General features: G+C 46.9%; 1 protein-coding gene across 4 annotated transcripts in view; it reads left to right on the forward strand.

The window, feature by feature from the left end:
• Anp32e (acidic nuclear phosphoprotein 32 family member E) overlaps positions 1-19,069 on the forward strand; it is a 39,887-nt gene that overhangs the window by 10,173 nt on the left and 10,645 nt on the right. Inside the window, exons 1-3 of one of the 4 annotated variants that reach the window (XM_059265888.1) lie at positions 13,287-13,704; positions 17,539-17,688; positions 18,668-18,790. In XM_059265888.1, coding sequence (XP_059121871.1) covers positions 13,651-13,704; positions 17,539-17,688; positions 18,668-18,790 — 327 coding nt within the window. In that variant the 5' untranslated portion in view covers positions 13,287-13,650. Of the gene's footprint in view, positions 1-13,286; positions 13,705-17,538; positions 17,689-18,667; positions 18,791-19,069 lie in introns of those variants that run through there. The other 3 variants (XM_059265886.1, XM_059265885.1, XM_059265887.1) reach the window with 3 other exon arrangements.

A 19,069-nucleotide genomic window follows, 5' to 3' on the forward strand; every position in this document is an offset into this window, starting at 1 on the left:
GTAACTCGGGTTCCAGGGCATCTGCACCCTCACACAGACATATATGCGGGCAAAACACCAATGCACTTAAAATAAAAATAAATCAATCTTGAAAAAAAAGCTAAAAATAAAAGAATAATTTATCCCTAATGCCTAACAGTTGTCCTGGCAGCTCGAACCCAGAGTCTCTCAAGTATTTTGCCATTGAGTATGTCTTTTTTTTTTAAATAAAGATTTATTTATTATGTACATAATGTTCTGTCTGCATGTATGCCTGCAGGCCAGAAGAGGGCACCAGATCTCATTACAGATGGTTGTGAGCCACCCTGGGAATTGAACTCAGGACCTCTGGAAGAGCAACCAGTGCTCTTAACCTCTGAGCCATCTCTCCAGCCTGAGTATGTCTTCTTTTTCTTTCTTTCCTTTGTTAAAATTTGTTTCTTTTGTTTTCTTTGAGACAGGGTCTCACTATGTAGCTCTGGCTGCCTTGGAACTCACTACTATGTAGACCAGGCTGGCCTCGCACTCTCAGAGATCTGCCTGCCTCTGCCTCTCAAGTGCTGGGATTAAAGTTGTGTACCACTACACCTGGACCAGTATGTTTTCCTTCTCAGTCCACCTCCTCTGGACCATTCTTGGCCCAATATTCTTCCAAGACTAAAACTCACCACAGGTGGCAGAATACGCCCATTAATCCTAGCACTCAGTGGAGGCAGAGGCAGGTGGATATCTGTAAGTTCAAGACCAGCCTGGTCTACATAGTGATTTCCCGGCCAGTCCGAGCTCCATGGTGAGACCCTGTCTCAGCAAAACCAAAGGTCTCTCAGCTCTGCCCTCTGCACACACTGTTGTATGTGGGCACCACACAGTGGCTCCAGTAACTGTTGTATGTGGGCACCACACGGTGACTCCAGTAACTGTTGTATGTGGGCACCACACGGTGACTCCAGTAACTGTTGTATGTGGGCACCACACGGTGACTCCAGTAACTGTTGTATGTGGGCACCACACGGTGACTCCAGTAACTGTTGTATGTGGGCACCACACGGTGACTCCAGTAACTGTTGTATGTGGGCACCACACGGTGACTCCAGTAACTGTTGTATGTGGGCACCACACGGTGACTCCAGTAACTGTTGTATGTGGGCACCACACGGTGACTCCAGTAACTGTTGTATGTGGGCACCACACGGTGACTCCAGTAACTGTTGTATGTGGGCACCACACGGTGACTCCAGTAACTGTTGTATGTGGGCACCACACGGTGACTCCAGTAACTGTTGTATGTGGGCACCACACGGTGACTCCAGTAACTGTTGTATGTGGGCACCACACGGTGGCTCCAGTAACTGTTGTATGTGGGCACCACACGGTGACTCCAGTAACTGTTGTATGTGGGCACCACACAGTGACTCCAGTAACTGTTGTATGTGGGCACCACACATGACTCCAGTAACTGTTGTATGTATGTGGGCACCACACAGTGACTCTGGCCTCGTGCAGTCACTGTTTAGCTCAGGTATAGATTCTCTGGTCACTGATACTTCTTTGCATCCGGTCAAACTGTGGGTGAGGATGCCTTCCTGTCTTCCTGTTTTTATGGCAATACTCTGGAGAATGCTCTGGCCACACTGCTCAGTCATAGTTGGTAAGCCAGAAGATCACACTGACTGGCTCCTGGAAGCAGCCATTGCATATTAGGTCATTTCTCCCTGTGGCTCTGCCAGCAGGCCACCTTCAAGCCCTTCCACTGTAGAGGGGACAGTGAGGAACCAATAATTAAAAAAATATATATTTTATTTATTTACTTGTGTGAGGTTGTCGGATCCCCTGCAAGTGGATTACAGACAGCTGTGAGCTGCCATGTGGGTGCTGGGAATTGAACCCAGGTCCTCTGGCAGAGCAGCCAGTGCTCTTAACCACTGAGTCATCTCTCCCGCCCCTGGACCCAATACTTTGTTGTTGTTGTTGTTGTTGTTTTGAGACAGGCTTTCCCTGTGTAACAGTCCTGGCTGTCCTGGAACTCACTCTGTAGTGTCGACTGGCCTCGAACTCACAGAGATCTGACTGCTTCTGTCTCCCAAGTGCTGGGATTAAAGGCGTGCGCCACCAACACCTGGCATAAATAAGTAAATTCTTTTTTTTTTTTTTTTTTTTTTTTTTTTTAAAGATTTATTTATTACGTATACAGCATGTATCCCTGTAGGCCAGAAGAGGGCACCAGATCTCATTACAGATGGTTGTGAGCCACCATGTGGTTGCTGGGAATTGAACTCAGGACCTCTGGAAGAGCAGTCAGTGCTCTTAACCTCTGAGCCATCTCTCCAGCCCCATAAGTAAATTCTTTACAAAATAAAATTAAAATTTCAAGTAACACTCAATTAGGAGAAGCTGAAGACTATAACAAAGAAAAGTCAGGCATTGTGGTGCAGGTCTGGGTCCCCAGCATGTGGGAGGTTGCGGTAAGAGGCTCATGGGTTCAGGGCCAGCCTGGACTACCTAGAAAGACTATCTAAAAAATAAATAATACTAAAATTAAAAAAAAATCAGTAACAGAAATAAAGGTGACACCTCTCAAAACACAAAATTCTGGTTTGAAACAATCACTGCTCACGTTAATTTGTTAATTTGAGACAAAAATCTCACTATGGCCGGGCAGTGGTGGCGCATGCCTTTAATCCCAGCACTCGGGAGGCAGAGCCAGGCGGATCTCTGTGAGTTCGAGGCCAGCCTGGGCTACCAAGTGAGTTCCAGGAAAGGCACAAAGCTACACAGAGAAACCCTGTCTTGAAAAACCAAAAAAAAAAAAAAAAAAAGAAAAAAAAAATCTCACTATGTAGTCCAGGTTGGCATGTAACCCTGGATCGTCCTCCACCTCCCAGGTACTAGGCTAGATGACAATGCCACCATGCCTGCCTAACCTTCTGATGGTGACCTTTATCTTGTGATCTTCCTGCCTCCACTTCAGGATGTATCATCATGCCCAGTTTATGTTCTCCAGGAGATCAAATCCAGGGCTTTTCACAGACCACACAAACGCTCTACCAACTGAGCAATGTATGTCCACAGCCACATTCTGATGTCTTAGGAACTGTTTTCTGTGATGCTACATATGAATGTATATGTTTTAGGTGCATAGACATTTTAGATTTTATAAAAACAGGACCATATCATATGCATAATTTGTGAAAGTTATTCTATATCAATAAATATAAATCCTTGCCACAATGACTTCGTAGTATTGAAATAGCATAATTTTGGCAGGCCTGATGTGGCAAGCTTGGACTCAACTACTCTGGGTAGGTGAGGCAGGAGGATCGAAAGTTCAAGACCTGCCTGGGCAACTGTGCTGCATAGTTTTATGTCAACTTGACACAAGCTAAAGCCATCAGAGAGGAGGGAGCCTCTGCTGTGGTATGGTCTGTATGTCAAATGTGTTGCTGATTGGTCAATAAATAAATCACTGATTGGCCAGTGGCCAGGCAGGAAGTATAGGCGGGACTAACAGGAGAATTGAGAGAACAGGAAGCTGGGTGAAGGAGACACTGCCAGCCGCCACCATGACAAGCCGCATGTGAAGATGCCGGTAAACCACGAGCCATGTGGCAAGGTATAGATTAATAGAAATGGATTAATTTAAGCTGTAAGAACAGTTAGCAAGAAGCCTGCCACGGCCATACAGTTTGTAAGCAATGTAAGTCTCTGTGTTTACTTGGTCAGGTCTGAGCGGCTGTGGGGCTGGTGGGTGAGAGATTTGTCCTGACTGTGGGCCAGGCAGGAAAACTCTAGCTACAAGCCTCAATTAAGAAAATGTCGGGCTGGAGAGATGGCTCAGAGGTTAAGAGCACTGATTGCTCTTCCAGAGGTCCTGAGTTCAATTCCCAGCAACCACATGGTGGCTCACAACCATCTGTAATGAGATCTGGTGCCCTCTTCTGGCCTGCAGTCATACATGCTGTATACATAATAATAAATAAATAAATCTTAAAAAAAAAAATGTCTCCAGGAGACTGGGCTGTAGGCAAGCCTATAGGGCATTTTCTTAAAGAGCCCAGGCCATTGTGGGTGGGGCCTTCTCTGTGTAAAGGAGTATAGGCTGGTGGTCCTACAGTCTATAAAAAATCAAGCTGAGCAAGCCATGAGGAGCAGGCCTGTGAGCAGCACCCCTGGAGGCCTCTGTATCAGCTCCTGCCTCCAGGCTCCTGCCAGGTTTGAGTTCCTGTCCTGGCTTCCTTTAATGATGGACTACAGTGCAGAAGTGTGAGCCAAATAAACCCTTTCCTTCCCAACTCTCTTTTTGGTCATGGTGTTTTGTCACAGCAAAAGAAATCCTGACTAAGACAGTAATTTAGTGAGACCCTATTTTTTTGAGGATAGAATCAGTGGTAGAGTCCTTGCCTGGCAGCTAAAAGTCTGAGGAAGGAAAAAGGTAATAATTTTTATTTATTCATTCATTCATCTATTTATCTGTTCACTCATGTTTGGTGCTATGGATTGAACACCAAGGTCTTTTGCAAGCTAAGTATATGCTCTCCCACCAAACTACACCCCCAGTCTCAGTCTGATATATTTCACTCCTTTTTTGTATCTGGACTAAGTCATTTTCAGTTTTTTACCTCTGACTAACAATAATTAGAATACTGTCACTCAAGCTGGGTGGTGGCGGCGGTGGTGGCGGCGGCGCAGGCCTTTAATCCCAGCACTTGGGAGGCAGAGGCAGGTGGATCTCTGTGACTGAGTTTGAGAGCAGCCTGGTTTACAGAGTGAGTTCCAGAATAGCCAGGACTGCTTCACAGATAAACCCTGTCTTGAAAAATCAGAATAAAAAAAAAAAACACTCTCACATAAATATTTATAAACTTGTCCAGTTTTTGCTTAGAAGTGGACTCTCAGTGGGTACTGCAGTTTTCCCTTTATCACTTTACTGTGAAAAAAGTTAAGCCAGGCTTAAGGAGGTATGATTTATATGCAGTAAAAGCACCCTTTTCAGTGTGCACGTCCATGAGTTTGGACAAATCCATTGGGTAACTACCCCATAATCAAGACAGAGAAGAGTTTCATCACCACCACCCCCGCAATAAGTCCCTTGCGCCCCTTGTAGTTAACTCCTCTTCCCACACTCGTCCTTTGGTAACTACTGTTCTCTGACCCTATAATTTTGGCTTTCTCAGCACATCTTAGGGATCAAATTACACATCCTTTGGATGTGGCTTCTTACACTTAGCATCCATCCGTGTTGTCGGGTACCGGGGATTCGCTTCACTTTATCACCAAGTTTCTGTGTGTGTAGACCAGATTTGCTCATTTATTGGCAAGCTGGAGAACGTGTGGGTTGTGTCCATTTGCAGGATGGACCCACTTTCGATACTGACACACGAGTCTGAGTGAACACATCTTTTTGTTGTTCTTGTGGATCATACGGTAACTGTACGTTTAACTACACAAGGAACTGCCCAGCTTTCTCGGAGTGACTGTAGGGTTTGTCGTCCCCTCCAGCTGTGTATGAGAGCTTTAGCTGCTCATTCTTGGTTCTGTGCATGTGTGTATGCTGTGATGCAAGCATGTGTGTGTCTACATATGTGGGGAGGCCAGAAGACACCCTTAAATGTCGTTCCTCAGGGTCTTGCTTTAAAAAAATGATTTAACATTTCAATACTAAGATAATCTCAGAGAGATGTGAATGTTGCTGTTAAGTTGACTTTCTCCCTTTATTCAGTCGGGCATTCCAGCACATACAGTGACACCACCCAAGCTTTGGTGGTGGTGGTGGTGGTGGTGGTGGTGGTGGTGGTGGTGGTGATACACACCTTTATGCACTCAGGAAGCAGAGGGAGGCTGATCTCTGAGTTCGAGGCCAGCCTGGTCTACCCTTGTCAGTTAAATCTCTCTGAAAACACCCTCACAGACACACCCAGAGGTGTGTTTCTATGTTGATTCTAAATCCAGCCAAGTTGAGGAAGATCAATCATCATAACAACCTTGGCAAAAAATAAATTTATTAATAAGTAGGAAAATATACTTATTAGCTATGTAACAGAAGAACATATCAAAATTCTGTAGCTAGGTTTCTTGCATTGAATGTGTCTATGAACTGTGTACATTGGATTTGTATGCTAAGTTTCTGTGGAACTATCTTTTAGCATAGGCCAGGAAAAGAAGATACAGGTTTAAAGACCAAAGATTCATTTATCATGTTTTGTTGTGTTAATGGATGGTCTATAAGTTCAATGTCTAGTTACATAACTTATTGTTATGTATCCCAACAGGGGTTAGATGAGCAGATATATGTTTATTGTATCTTGTACATTGGTAGGAATATTGGTAGGAGTACTGTAGGGGATGTCTAGATGGCTCAGTAGGTAAAGGGGCTTGCTGCCAAAGCTGGTAGCTTGAGTTTGATCCCAGGAACCAGCATGGTGGAAGAAGAGCACCTGACTTCTGCAGGCTGTCCTCTGACCTTCTTCACACCACAAAAAAACTGTAAAGGGGGGAAAACATTAGTGTTCTCTAGGAATGGATCACTTCTGAGCCAACAGGACTGGTACCAGCTCTTGTTTCCTGGGGAAGGATTTTACAGAATTACTGGTGAGAATCACTTCTTGGGGCTCCAAATCACTTTGGACTCTGGGGAAAAATGCTTTAGTAGCATTAGCTTTGCTTTATTTTGTGAGTGAGCACAAATTAACTAATTTGTGTTTCTGTTTTCTTTTCCTTTTGTTTTGATGTGTGTGTTTTGTTCAGTAGTTCAGGCTAGCCTTGAACTCCCAGCAATCCTTCTGCCTCAGCCTCCCAAGCACTGTGATTATAGGCGCATGTTACTAACACTGCTCGTAGTTTAGAAAAGGGAAAGTTAAGAGGAAGAACAACCCACAGTTATTATTTTATTTAAAAAAAATTTAAGTTACTGGGTGCTGGCCGCATGCCTTTAATTCCAGCACTCAGGCAGTAGAGGCAGGTGGATCTTTGTGAGTTCAAGGCCAGCCTGGTTTACATAGTGAGTTCCAGGACAGCCAGGGCTACACAGAGAAACCTTTGTAGGGGGAAGTTTCTGTTCTGCCAGGTCCCACAGCTGTTCAGTTCCAAGTAAACACACAGAGGCTTATAATTATAAACTGTTTGGTCTATTGCTCAGGTTTATAACTAACTAGTTCTTACACTTAAATTAACCCATAATTAGCTGGGCAGTGGTGGCATACACCTTTAATCCCAGCACTTGGAGGCAGAGGCAGGTGGATCTCTGTGAGTTCGAGGCCCGCCTGGGCTACAGAGTGAGTTCCAGGAAAGGCGCCAAAGCTACACAGAGAAACCCTGTCTTGAAAAACAAAACAAAACAAAAAACCCAACAAACAAACAAACAAACAAACAAATTAACCCATAATTCTTGTCTATGTTTAGCCACGCACGTGGCTTGGTACCTTTTCTCAGTCCAACATTTTCATCTCACTTCCTCTGCATTTGGCTGACTGCTCTGTCTCTGCCTTTCCTCTCCCCAACCTTCTCCTAGTCTGGTCATTGTCTGTGTCCTAGCCACCCCTCCCCCAACTTCCTGCCTGGCTACTGGCCAATCAGTGTTTTATTAAACCAGTAGGAGTGACAAATCTTTACAGTGTGCAAGAACATTATCCACAGCATTTCCCCTTTCTATCTTTTCAAAACAAAACCCCTGATTCTAATTTCCTTTGTTTAGCTTTTTTCCTGACCATTATCCATAACAATTTGTAACTAACATTTTAAACAAAGACAAACATCCATAATCCATTTTTTGGGAATGTGGGCATAGTTTTCTAGGCTACTTCCTGCTGATAGAGGGCACTGTTAATCTTATGGGGACCCAAAGAAAATTCGGGATTATGGTCAAGTCCTGATTGGAGAGTTCTGTGAGGCTGGATTATCTCAGCCAGCAGCCTTGAAGGCTTTCTGGATGCAGAACTCAGAGGAATCTGTAACAGAGGCACTCTGAAATGTTGGATCATCTGGGCCATCGATTCTCATTGGAGATTTTTCAGGGGGTCTTGCTTGATCAAACTGTATTAACCTGGAAGCCATCCACAGGTTCTCACCTTCTGTGGAAACAAAAACAGAACCTCTTTTCCAAAGCTACATATCCTTAGACTCAAATTTTGAAGTCAAGATATCTTTAAAATATATATATGTTGGTTTAACTTAGCAGCCCTCACAATCAAAATGTCTCTCTGTAGTTAAAAATCCCCAAGACAACACAATAATATACAGTAACAAGATGCAGCAGACTGGTAATGCCACAGCCATATGGCAAAACATAGATTAATAGAAATGGGTTAGTTTAAGATGAAAGACCTAGCTAGTAAGAAGCCCAAGCCATAGACCCGCGCAGCTTCTTTATTAACCAGTGGTAGCAGCATATATTCACAGCATACAGAAAGACCATCCCACAGCAAACCTTGTCTTGAAAAAGTTAAATATATAAGCTTTAAATTACATTTATTTGTGCATTTATACACAGGTACATCTGAGTGCCACTGCTAGTGTGTGGTAGTCAGAGGAAAATCTGAAGTAGTCAATTCTTGTTTCTTTTTCTTTTCTTTTTTGGTTTTCCAAAAGACAAGGTTTCCCTATATAACAGTCTTGGCTGTCCTGGAACTCTATCTGTAGACCAGGCTGGCCTCAAACTCAGAAATCTGCCTGCCTCTGCCTCCTGAGTGCTGGGATTAAAGGCGTGCGCCACCACTGATGGCTGAAGTAGTCGATTCTTTCCACTGTGTAGACCAAAATGTGGAAGGCAGGAGAAAGACGATGAATCTAAGCAGAGGGAGACAGGCAATGCAGACCTAACAGAGGCCTTAGAGCCCCACAGAGTGCTTCCAAGCTGGGACATCCCTTCACTTTTTGTAAGTCTAGCAAAATGGCAGACTACACCTTCCAGATTGGTGTTGATTTGGACTTCCTCCAGAAAGAGGTGTAGTTCTGAGCAAGGCAATCCCCTTCCAGGGTATTGTTTGCTAGGATTATCTTCCAGCTGTACCCTCAGTAACTGGGGGAATAAGTTCTTCAGTGACATATCCCACAGTACCACAGGATCTGTGGCTTTCAGTAGAGGGACTCAGGCATCTTGTAAGGGCCTGGGAGGGAGGGGTACAAACATCCTAACCCCCTCTCCTAAGTTTTGATTTCCTCCAGGACCAATGCCAGTGAGCTGCTAAGACTCAATGCAGTCGTGGATGGAGGATGGAAAGTAAGTTTAGAGAGGGATTCTTAGTTACTGTTGTATCGCTGTGAAGAGACACCATGACCGAGGCAGCTTAGAGAAGAAAGCATTGAATTGGGGGCTTGCTTACAGTGTCAGAGGGTGGGTCCATGACCGTCATGGCAGAGCGTTGGCATTGGGTGGGCAGGCAGGCAGGCAGGCACGGGTCTGGAGAAGTAGCTGAGAGTTTACATCCTGATCCCAAGGTAAGTAAGATAGTCAGTGGCTGAAGATGAGCTTAGGTCTTAAATGTTTTTTGTTTGTTTGTTTTGTTTTTTGTTTTTCGAGACAGGGTTTCTTTGTGTAGCTTTGGAGCCTGTCCTGGATCTCGCTCTGTAGACCAGGCTGGCCTCGAACTCACAGAGATCCACCTGGCTCTGCCTCCCGAGTGCTGGGATTAAAGGCGTGCGCCACCACCGCCCGGCACTCTCCCCTCCTCTTGCAGGTCTTGAATGTTAAACACACGTTGACTTCAACTTTTTTTTTTTACATTTATTTATTTATTCCTTTATGTGTGTGTGTGTGTGTGTGTGTGTGTGTGTGTGTGTGTGTGTGTGTCTATGCATGTACCATAGCACGAATGTGGAAGTCAGAGAACAACTTTTGCGAGTCAGTTCTTTCCTTCCGCCATGGGGTTTCCAGGAATGGAAACTCAGGTTGGAAGGCTTGGCAAGTGTCTTTACCCACTGAGGCATCCCGCAGACCAAGAGTTTAATAAAATCCTGATGCTTCCTTCTTGTTGGCAAGTTAAAGGCATTGTCTGAACTATTCTACACTCCTCCTCCTCCTCTTTTTCTTTTTGAGACAGGGTCTATGTAGCCCTGGCTGGCCTGGAACTTGATATGTAGACCAGGCTGACCTCAAAGTCACAACGATCTACCTGCGTCTGCCTTCTCTTCTATCTCTTGTTCAGCTCCCATATATATATTATATATATATTATATATATATATATTACACGCCCCCGCCCGCCCCTTCTCTTTCCGTTCCTCAGTCTCTTTAGTGGACAGCTCTTTAGTAGAAAACTCTTCCTCTCTCTTTCTCTCTCCCTCAATCACGTTTTTCTCTTCTTTTTGCTATCAGGTATGTCCTCTTGGGATACTACCCTCCCCCATGGTCAGCTCTCAGGTGGGATCAGAATTCAGGATATATTCCCAGGCTGGTCCTAAAATGAGTTTTTTCTTTTTTATCCATCTCCAGCCTGTGCCCAGCTCTTCCCTGACATTTTTGTTTTGTGTTTTGTTGTTGTTTTGTATTGTATTGTTTATGAGACAGGGTCCCACTATGTAGCTTTGGCTGGCCTGGAACTCCCTATGTAACCAGGCTGGCCTTAAACTCATAAAGATCTGCCTTCCTCTGCCTCCTGAGTGCTGGGATTAAAGGTGTGAGCCACCAGGCCCCTGAATCTCCCCTTGCTGTGTATTTTGGTTGTTTTTCTACCCTGGCTTCCTTTAGCATTGTTAGCATTAAAATCTAACTAACTCTTCGGATGCCCTTCAGAAGCACCATTCCATTACTTATGCTGTTTGTTATCAAGTGCAAGCCTGTTTGTTCCTGTGCCCGGGTCAGGGTAAGGGTGTGGAGTGGTGAAGAGTCTGCTGGAGACGCAAAGGTGTCTTAGGCTGAGAAACTGAAAAATGGGAGAGGTATGCTAATTCACTCATTTCCCCAAATCATCTGGAATTTTTTTTTCAAGCCACCTCTTTTTTTTAAGATTTATTTATTTATTTATTATGTATACAGAAGAGAGTGCCAGATCTCATTACAGGTGGTTGTGAGCCACCACGTGGGTGCTGGGAATTGAACTCAGGGCCTCTGGAAGAGCAGTCAGTGCTCTTAACCTCTGAGCCATCTCTCCAGCCCCCTCATCTGGAATTTTAAAGGAATGTGGCAGAATATAACCAGAACTAAGAAAAGTTAAGAGCTTTAAGATTAAAAAACAGGCCGGGCGGTGGTGGCACACGTCTTTAATCCCAGCACTCGGGAGGCAGAGGCAGGCAGATCTTTGTGAGTTTGAGGCTAGCCTGGTCTACAAAGCCAGTTCCAGGAAAGGCACAAAGCTACACAGAGAAATCCTATCTCTAAAAACAAAACAAAACAAAGAAAGATTAAAAAACAGCCAGGCGGTGGTGGCGCACGCCTTTAATCCCAACACTCAGGAGGCAGAGCCAGGAGGATCTCAGTGAGTTCGAAGACAGCCTGGTCTACAGAGCCAGTTCCAAGACAGCCAGGGCTACACAGAGAAACCCAGTCTCAAACCCCTGCCCCCAGAGGAATCTTTAAAGGTAGAAAGGGTGTGTTTTAGTTCACAGTTCTAGGCACAGTCCATAGTGGCAGGAACTGGAAGGAGCTGGTCATACCATGTCAGTCAGGAAGTAGAGAAAAAGTGTTTTTTTTTTTTTTTTCCTGGAGACAAGGTTTCTCTGTGTTGTTTTGGTGCCTGTCCTGGATCTCGCTCTGCAGACCAGGCACCAAAACTACATAGAGGCCGGGGCGGTGGTGGCACATGTCTTTAATTCCAGCACTCGGGAGGCAGAGGCAGGAGGATCTCTGTGAGTTCGAGGCCAGCCTGGTCTACAGAGTGAGATCCAGGACAGGCACCAACACCACACAGAGAAACCCTGTCTGGAAAAAAACAAAATAATAATAATAATAATAATAATAATAATAATAATTCTTTTTTTTTGTTTTTTAAAAATAATAATAATTCTTATCCCATTATCTGTTTTTTGTTTTTGTTTTGCTTTGTTTTATTTTTGTTTTTAGAGAAAGGATTTCTTTGGTAGGCTTGGCTGTTTTAGAACTAGCTCTGTAGCCCAGGCTGGCCTCAGGCTCACAGAGACCCACCTGCCTCTGCCTCCCGAGTATTGGAACTAAAGGCGTGGGCCACCATTGCCCGGCTCCCACTCATATCTTATTTAGATTTTTAGTTTTTGTTTTGAGACAGAGGCTGGCCTGGAGCTTACTATGTATACCAGGCAGGCCTCAAGAGATCTGCCTTCCTCTCCCTTCCGAGGTCTGTGATTTAAGGCATGTACCATTATGCTGGGTATTAGAGAGACATTAAATAGAATTTTTATTTTTAGATTTACTTTTTTTTTTTTTTTTTTTTTAAACATATTTGAGTGTTTTGCTTGAACGTATGCACACACACACTTCTGTGCCTGGAGCCTGTGGAGGTCAGAAGAGGCTATTGGATTCCCTGGAACTGTGGATATGGATGGTTGTGTGCCATCATGCTGGTACTGAACCAGGGTCCTCTCCAAGAGGACACTGTCTCTCCAGCCCCTCACATACACTTTAAAAGGACATTTTAAGTAGATTTCTGTAGGAAACTTACCGAAGGGAAATTGGAAAGGAGAGGCCTAGCTGTGGAGTTTCTGGCAATCGTGTTTTCTTTAGGACTGTGTTGCTTTTCCTCCAACGTCCCAACTTTTTGCCAGCGACCAATGACCTCAGTATCACCTCCTCCAGGACGGTTGTATTTAAAGGTTTCTGACTCAACGTGCTAAACTCAACTGCTTTCTGAGTCGTTCTGCCTTTTATAGTGGAAGTTAAAATACCTTGCTTATCACGCTCTGGTTCTACAAAACACGCAAGGGCAGTTCGACGCGGGGGTGGAACGAGCACGCTGCTCTTGCCTTGTGTCCCGTGCTCACCCCGTAGCCACATAGCAGAAAACTTGTGCTGTAAGACCACCAAAAGCTCTGGAGTGCGGTGTCAGTGACCCACTTACAACCCCGGGGACGCCAACGACGCCTTTCCCCTCCCTTTAACCCTGAAGCCAGAGAACCCCCCAACAACAACAAATTCAACAGACACCCAAACCGTCCCACTACCGAGGGAAAGCGCGCCAATCACACAAAGAAAAGGAGGGGGGCGACCGGGATTCAAAATCATTTCTCCGGGACGTACATCCTCCCGGACCTATCGGAATTAACTGCGCGCTTGCTCCGAGCCAATAGACACTGAGTTTCTGGTCCAGGTCCCACCTAAAGACGGACGGACAGCCCTCTCACCCAGTGGAGTCGTGTGACACTAAAGACTCGGCCAATGCCGTCGGGAGGTGGGCGGGGTGTAGGCCAGGGGGTTGGCGGTGCCGTGTCATGGAGGCTCAGTCTCGCAGCAGCCATTGAAGGGGAAGGAACTGCGGGCGCGCGCGTGTCTCTCTCTCTCTCTCTCTCTCTGTGTGTGTGTGTGTGTGGATGTGTGTGCGTGCCCGGGTGTGCGCGCGCGGGTGTGTGGACTAGAAGGTGGGGGCAGCCGAGTTAGTCCCAAGTCGTCGGACTCCATTTGCTATTCTTTTCTTCCTGCCCCGCACCCGGGTGGTGGTGGGCGTTCGTCTTCGCGTCTCTTTTCATTCATCTCCAGACCTTTAGAGGTTTGGTTTTTTTTTTTTTTTAGGGTCGGGGGTAGTGGGGAGGGCAGGCGAGGGGAAAGGAGGAGGACATGGAGATGAAGAAGAAGATTAACCTGGAGTTGAAGAACAGAGCCCCGGAGGAGGTGAGATGACTCAGCCCCCACCGTCCCCTCCCGCCCTGGGTCGTGAGGGGTGGGCTTCGGGGGTCCGGGTGGGCGCGCCGGGCGGGCTGGGGAACGCGCCCCCACTCGGGGTGGGGGCGGGGTGTTTATTTTAAGTTTTAAATCGCCAGGCTCTCGTGCTTAAAATGGCGAAGGGCTTAAGTTTCTAGGGGCATTTTCGCGAGCGCGCGGGGGGCTCAGCCCCTCGGCGTCCCCGCAGCCCGGGCGGCCCGGCCTCGACCCCGCGTCGGGCCCTCGCCACCTGCGAAGTTGGTGTAACTTTCCCGCGGTGCCGCCGCCGCTCGGCCGGCCGCGGCCCCCGGCGTGGGTCTCGGGCCGACGTGCGCCCCGCGCTCCCTCCGGCGGCGCCCGCCCACTCGCGGGCGGCGCGCACCGGGGCTGCGGCGGCATCCCGGGACCCGACGGCGCCGGCCGCGGTCCTCGTGGCGCACGGACCTCTACGCGAGCCCCGTGGCCCGTGCGAGCCGCGCAGTGCTCCGTGCGGTGGTCGGCAGGAGTCCCGGCCGGCCGGGAGGGGCCCCGGGAGGCGTCGCCTCCGAAGCCGGGGCCCCGGCCGTCGGATTCCTTCGCGGTTCCCGCCAGGTTCACGGGCCTGGAGCTTGGGCCGCGGCGGCGGGCGGTGACGGCGCCTGGGGCTCGCCGGCTCCCTGCAGCATGAAGTCGAGGGACCAGGGATCCGCGCCACGGTGGTGGTCGTCCCTTGACGCCCGAGCCCAGGCGCCGGGCTGCCCGGCCTTCGCGGTTGTCCCTGCCCCAGCCCGAGTCTTTCCCGTGGCCGGTGTGCGGGTCTCTCCCGACTTGAGCGGAGAGCGAGGTGGAGGGAACGTTGTGGCTGTGAGGGTTATCTGGAGGGAGAACTGGAAGTTTTCTAGAGCTTATTAGAAGATTCTAGAATAACTCCAAGTTGAAAAGCTGCCCATCAGCAGGACGCGGTGACTGCGATCTGTAATTCTGATGTCTGTAATTCCCAGCCCTTGGAGGCCGAGGTAGAAGGGTGCCTGCAAGTGCGACTCTGTCAAACAAGGCAAAACAAACCAAAACAAGCGGTTTCTCAGCAGCCTTCGGGCACAGAAGTACCCCCCCCCCCCCATCCTTTCGCCTCCAGTTTGGAGGATTGCTGGACGATACCGTGGTGTAGTAACAGGTTTATGTAGACAGTTGATTTTTGTTTATGTTTTTAGCTTTTTAAGACAGGGTTTTTCTGTGTAGCCCTGGCTGTCCTGGAACTTGCTCTGTAGCCCAGGCTGGCTTTGAACTCAGATTCACCTGCCTCTGCCTCCCAAGCGCTGGGATTAAAGGTGTGCACCACCACAGCCCACTATATGGACAGTTTATAAAGTACCCTGTTTACTTACTTTCTCCTTGGGGAAACTTGTAAACTGGGTTGTATTGTTTTAGAATCCAAGTCGGCAAACAGGAGTCTCAAGGCGTGAAGTGGCTTATTCTAGTGGAAGAACTGGGTTTCTGACACCAGATCTCCAAGCTCTCTTGCTGAGCTTTCTTAGCTTTGGCTTGGAATCCAAAGAAGGCTTAAGAGTTGCCTGGTGTGATAGTGCACGCTTTTAATCCTGGCATGGAATCCTGGCACCCGGAGGCAGAGGCAGATGGGTCTCTGAGTTTGAGGCCTACCTGATGATCTACAAAGCAAGTTTCTGGCCAACCAGGACTAAATAGTGAGACCGCCATCTCGAAGACAAATGAAGTGGGCGGTGGTTGTGCACTCCTTTGGTTCCAGCGCACGCCTTTAATCCCAGCACTTGGAGGCAGAGGCAGAGGCAGAGGCAGAGGCAGAGGCAGAGAAAGGCAGAGGCAGGCGGATCTCCCAGTTCGAGTCCAGCTTGGTCTGCAGATGGAGTTCCTGGACAGCCAGGGCTACACAGAAAAACCAAAAACCAAAACAAAACAAAACAAAAAAAACAACCCAAACAAACAAAAAGACTTAAGAGTAAGACACCCTATCATACACTAATGGTGTGACCTAATGCAAGTCGTTTTTTTTCTGAGTCTTGGCTCCCTGGTCTCTAAAAGGGATGTCATGGTGTCATTTCTGCTCATTGAAAAAAATGATGGCAAAGTTACACTCAAGTAGAGAAGATGGCATTTGTTTCTGTTTTTTTTTTTTTTTTAAACTGGGGATAGAGAACCAGGATCCATGATTAGATCTATTCAGGTAAGTTTTGTTACTCCGTCTCGGATCTGGGGCTGGAGTGGCAGCTCGCTAGTTAAGAGCACAGCTCTCTAGTTAAGAGCACAGCTCTCTAGTTAAGAGCACAGCTCTCTAGTTAAGAGCACAGCTCTCTAGTTAAGAGCACAGCTCGCTACTTAAGACCACATGTTCTTGCCCACACTCACATGGTGGCTGCCAGCTGCCAGGGAGTCTATTCCCTTTTCTGGCCTCGGAAGGCAGCAGATACGCATGTGGTACACTTATCTGCAGGAAGAACACCTGTACACATAAAATAAATAAACCTACAACTTGGATCTAATAAGAAATCCTGTTCTGAGCTGGAGAGAGGGCTCAGGGATTAAGATCACTGGCTGCTCTTTGTGGGATCAGGTTTGAATTCCCAGAACCCACATGTTGGCTCACAAATGTCCCTAAGTCCAGTCCAAGGGATCCAGGCCCATTTCCTGGCTCCCATGGGTACTGCATGCACAGAGTGCACAGATGTACCTGCAGGCAGAAACACCATATACATCGAAAAAACCAAAAAAAAAAAAAACAAGAAAAGAAGTCCAAGTCCCCCATCCCTCCAGGATTGGGAAAGTCCACAGAGGCGCTTGAGCATCAAAAGGAGAAATAACGTTTGTCAAGGATGTTGTTTTGTGTGATGGTGCTTGTCTTCAGTCGATACCGCAGAGGTGGGTTGTTCTAGAAGGGACTTCCAGAACATTACTTCCTGAAGGGTAACAAGATTGGACTTCCATGACATTTATAGCCAGAGATACAGAGGCCTAAACTGGAAAGGTGACGGACAGTTCACCTCTCTCCCTCCTGTAGTCACGGCGTCCTCCGCAGTACCAGGAGTCCCTCCCTGTGGAAGCGCACACAGGTCAGGTGGTGAGTGAGGCTTTGCTTAAGAGTCCGAACGCCTTTCAGTAACACCCTTTTCACACTTGGTGTTTCTGCCTCAGTGATTTGAAGCAGGCGTTGCACTTGTTAGTCCAAATTCCGTTGTGAAGGATTGCTTACGCTGATCTCTAAGTCCCACGTCAGGTTTTACTAGTATGTTAATTATATGCAGTGTTTCATGCTTTTCATACATGTGCCCATAGTATGTTGTGATCATGGTCCCTCCTTACCCTCCCTTCTCCCCTCCACCCTCTGATCCCCTTCTTCGCAGCTAATCTCCAGAATGCCTTCAAGTCTTTTTTTTATGAACTCAGTTCCATTAGGGTTGCTTCCTGGAACATGGGTGAGGAGGAATGATGTGTAAGGGATTGCTTGTTGTTTGAGACTGTTGCTCTGGTGTTCCCAGGCTGGTTACAGACTCCATGACTCAGGTGACCCTTCCCCCTGCACTCCCAAGCAGAGATTTCAGCCTCATAAAGTACACTCAGTGTAGGGATTGGTGTTTGGGTTTGGTGGTTTGGCTGTTGGTTTTGAACAGGGTCTTTCTCTGTTTTGTAGCTTTGGTTGTCCTGGAACTCACTATGTAGACCAGGTTGGCTTGGAACTCACAGAGAGCCGCCTGCCTCTGCCTCTGGAGTGCTACAACACACTCCAGTGTTTGGAGTGCTCAGACACAGGTCTGTTGTTATGCAAACTAATTATTGATGTGTTTCTTCTCACAGGTGACAGAGTTAGTCCTCGATAATTGCTTGTGTGTCAATGGGGAAATCGAAGGCCTGAATGACACTTTCAAAGAACTGGAGTTTCTTAGTATGGCCAACGTGGAATTAAGTTCCTTGGCCCGGCTTCCCAGCTTAAATAAACTTCGAAAGGTGAGTTGGAAGTAGTTTGAGGATACCGTGGTTTTTATACTGAGGCTTATCAAGTTCTTCCTCAAGCGAAATGACCATTTCACCCGCTAATAAGAAATACTTAATGCTGGGCGGTGGTGGCACACGCCTTTAATCCCATCACTTAGGAGAGACAGAGCCAGGCCGATCTCTGAGTTCGAGGCCAGCCTGGTCTACAGAGCAAGATCCAGGACAGGCTCCAAAGCTACACAGAGAAACCCTGTCTCGAAAACAAAACAAAACAAAACAAACAAACAAACAAACAAAAGAAATACTTAAGTTCCCAGAGATAAGAAAAGGGAAGGAGCTGGAGAGATGGCTCAGTGGTTAAGAGCACTGGCTGTTCTTCCAGAGGACCTGGGTTCAATTCCCAGCACACAATTCCCAGTCACAACTCTCTGTGACTCAGTTCCAGGGGATCCAGCACCATCATATGGACATACATGCAGGCAAAACACCAGTGCACATAAAATTAATTAGTTAATTAATTAATTAAAAAGAAAACAAAAGAGCTGGGCAGTGGTGACACATGCCTTTTATGCCAGCACTCAGGAGGCAGAGGAGGCAGGCAGATGTCTGAGTTCAAGACCAACCTGGTCTACAGAGTGAGATCCAGGATAGCCAGGGCTACACAGAGAGACCATCTCTTAAAAAAAAAAAAGAAAAGAAAAGAAATAGACTGTAGGATTTTGGAATTAGTTTTAGTATTGCTTAGAAATTTAAATTAGAATTGTTTTATGGCACAAAATTGGATTTAATATCTACCACTGGCCCCCATCATAAAATGCAGATGAACACACTGGAGTCGCGGACAAGCTGCCGTGTAGGTTCTGCTCTGTTTGCAGGTAGATGGAAATCGATGATGTCAGAGAGAATGACAATTGCTTTTCTTCACATTGAGGGGCTTTTCAAAGTGCTCAGCTTCACCATTCTTTGCTTTCTCTCCATGTTGACTATGTAGTTGGAACTCAGTGACAACATAATATCTGGAGGCTTGGAAGTCCTGGCAGAGAAATGTCCCAATCTCACCTACCTCAATCTGAGTGGAAACAAAATCAAAGATCTCAGTACAGTAGAGGCGCTGGTAAGTGGAGTGATTGTCTCTGCACTTGCTTTTTGGGATTAGTTTTGGATTAATTGATCTGAGGTTTGTTCCTATTCTATTTCATTGATCTCTGTTTAAGTCTGGACTTCTCTGAAATATCTCTTGGGATCCAGATAGCTGTTTTTCTTTAACATCTAGCTGGACTTGCCACTCAGCACTGAGGCAGAGGAGGTATGACACCAAGTTGGAACCTGGACTGCAGAGTGAGACCCTTTCTTAAAAATAAAGGCCTTGGGGCTGGAGAGATGGCCCAGTGGT

The sequence above is a fragment of the Peromyscus eremicus genome, chromosome 6 (assembly GCF_949786415.1).
Source record: "Peromyscus eremicus chromosome 6, PerEre_H2_v1, whole genome shotgun sequence".
Classification (NCBI taxonomy): domain Eukaryota; kingdom Metazoa; phylum Chordata; class Mammalia; order Rodentia; family Cricetidae; genus Peromyscus; species Peromyscus eremicus.